The sequence below is a fragment of the Octopus bimaculoides genome, chromosome 3, assembly GCF_001194135.2.
Source record: "Octopus bimaculoides isolate UCB-OBI-ISO-001 chromosome 3, ASM119413v2, whole genome shotgun sequence".
Classification (NCBI taxonomy): domain Eukaryota; kingdom Metazoa; phylum Mollusca; class Cephalopoda; order Octopoda; family Octopodidae; genus Octopus; species Octopus bimaculoides.
The window spans coordinates 55369828-55372084 of record NC_068983.1 but is presented as its reverse complement, the minus strand read 5'-3'; the positions used below and the strand labels follow the sequence as shown (position 1 = coordinate 55372084).

The 2257-nt window shown below is 33.0% G+C and overlaps 1 protein-coding gene across 1 annotated transcript in view; it reads left to right on the top strand.

Annotated features, from left to right (window-relative positions):
* The window catches only part of LOC106879862 (uncharacterized), a 315144-nt gene that overhangs the window by 53166 nt on the left and 259721 nt on the right, over positions 1-2257 (top strand). The window contains exon 2 of the mRNA XM_052966747.1: positions 701-769. Within this exon, the coding sequence (XP_052822707.1) occupies positions 701-769 (69 nt within the window). The remainder of the gene's footprint in view (positions 1-700; positions 770-2257) is intronic.

The following is a 2257-nucleotide window of genomic DNA, read 5'->3' as shown; positions in this document are numbered from 1 at the left end:
TGGCTCTGTGGTAAGGGGCTTGCTTACTAACCACACGGTCCCAGGTTCAGTCTCACTGCGTGGCACCTTGGGTAACTGCCTTCTACTATAGCCTCGGCCCGACCAAATCCTTGTGAGAAGATTCGGTAGACGGAAACTGAAATGAGCCCGTCGTGTATATATATGTAGAGGTATGTGTGTGTGTGTGTGCGTGCGTGCGTGTGTATGTTTATGTTTCTGCGTTTGTCCCCTAGCATCGCTTGACAACCGAGGTCTCGAGTTCATTTCCACTGCGCGGCACCTTGCATAATTGTTTTCTACCATAGCTCGGGACCGACCAATGTCGTGACAGTGAATTTCGTAGGCTGAGACTACGTGAAACCACATTTTATATTTGTAAGTGTGTGTGTGTGCATGTGCACGACGATTGTGTATGTTTTAGTGTTTGTATCTGTTGACTCCAACGCTTGACAGCCATGTTGGTTTGCTTATGACGCTATAACCTTATAGTTCGGTAAAAGAGATCGATAAAATGAGTACCAAACTTTAAAAATAAAAACAACTGGGGTTGATTTATTCGACTAAACCTTTCAACGCTTCGCCCAAACATGACTGTAGTCCAATGATTGAAATAAGTAAAATATAAAAGATAGATATGAAATTTATATCAAAAAGCTCTTTCAAAAGTCTGACCTTTGATTTTCTTTCTTATATTTTCCAGGTAGCAGACCTGCAGAGCGCAATGGCTAAAGTAGCAAACTGCACCCAAGATACTTCCCCCAATCGGAAGGTAAGTCCCTTTACTATTGGCAGTATAACGCTTTTTAATCATGTGATGCTAGATTGCAAAGATACTGTCAACTTATTGAGTACTAAAATTAGACATCGTCTTACAAGGCGTGCTAGGAGGAAGTAGTAATTTGCATACCATCCATTGAAGAAATGTCTTCGGATTTTACAAATCATTTAAATTCATGGAAATTTTTCTCAGGAAAAAAAAAAGAAAAATCTAATAGCTAAGGAATAACAATACGTTTAGCTTGATCTATATATCAGACATGTTTTATATGTATATATATATGTGTGTGTGTGTATATATATGTATGCATATATGTATATGTGTGTATATATGTACATGTATGCGTGTATATACGTATATATATACGTACATATATATAAATATGTATATATACATAAATATGTATATGTATATGGATATATATATATATATATATACGTATATATGTATATATATATATATATATATATATATATATATATATATATATATATATATATATATATATATATATTTGTACATATATATGAATATGTATATATACATAAATATGCATATGTATATGTATATATATACGTATATAAGTGTATATATATGTATATGTGTATATATATTTATATATATATATATGCGTGTGTGTATGTATGTATATATACATATATATATATAATGTGTTGCGTGTATGTATATATGTGCGTGTATGCATATGTAACCTGGAATCTGGATAGGGTATACATGATATAAAATGAGTACAAGTATAGCCAAGACAAAAACAAGTCAAAAAAATAAACAACAGGACTAGAAATGAGAAGACAAAGTTGATATGATTAGGTTGTGTGGAAAGAACAGAAGAGATTTAACGTTTTGTACGCTGATCCTTTGTCAAAATCAGAAAGAGTGTGAAATACTAAAAGAAGATTCAATGAAACCAAATGTTGTTGATTTTGGAAAAGTCGCATCGTGAATGACAGAAGGGATGTAGATTGAGTGGGTGTGTAGAACAGTGGCGTGTAGCAAATTGGGCAACAACTGAAGAAGAAAAGCGTAAATAATCAGGAAGTACGTAGGAAATTTTGTAAGCATGTTACTTTTGTACGTGTGTGTATTCAGATGTATGTGCGAGCTTGTTGTATGACTGTGAGTATGTGTGTGTCCTTTCGTCGTTTGGGCTGCAGAACAATCTAATATGCACCTCTGTGCTGCAAACTTTTATCGTCATTTACCATATTACTTTATTCTGAAATCAACAGCATTTTGTTTTTACTTCATGTTTTTCACTCTCATTCATTACTATTTTTGATGAATGATCGCTGTGCGAAACGTTTGATTCTTCACGTTTCTTTCTTACGACGAAATCATATTTATTTCATGCACTCTTATTTGTTATTTTGCTGTTTCTTGTTTTACTTGTTTTCTATGTATGTATGTATATGTATAATATGTATATACGTATATGTATATATATATATATATATATAT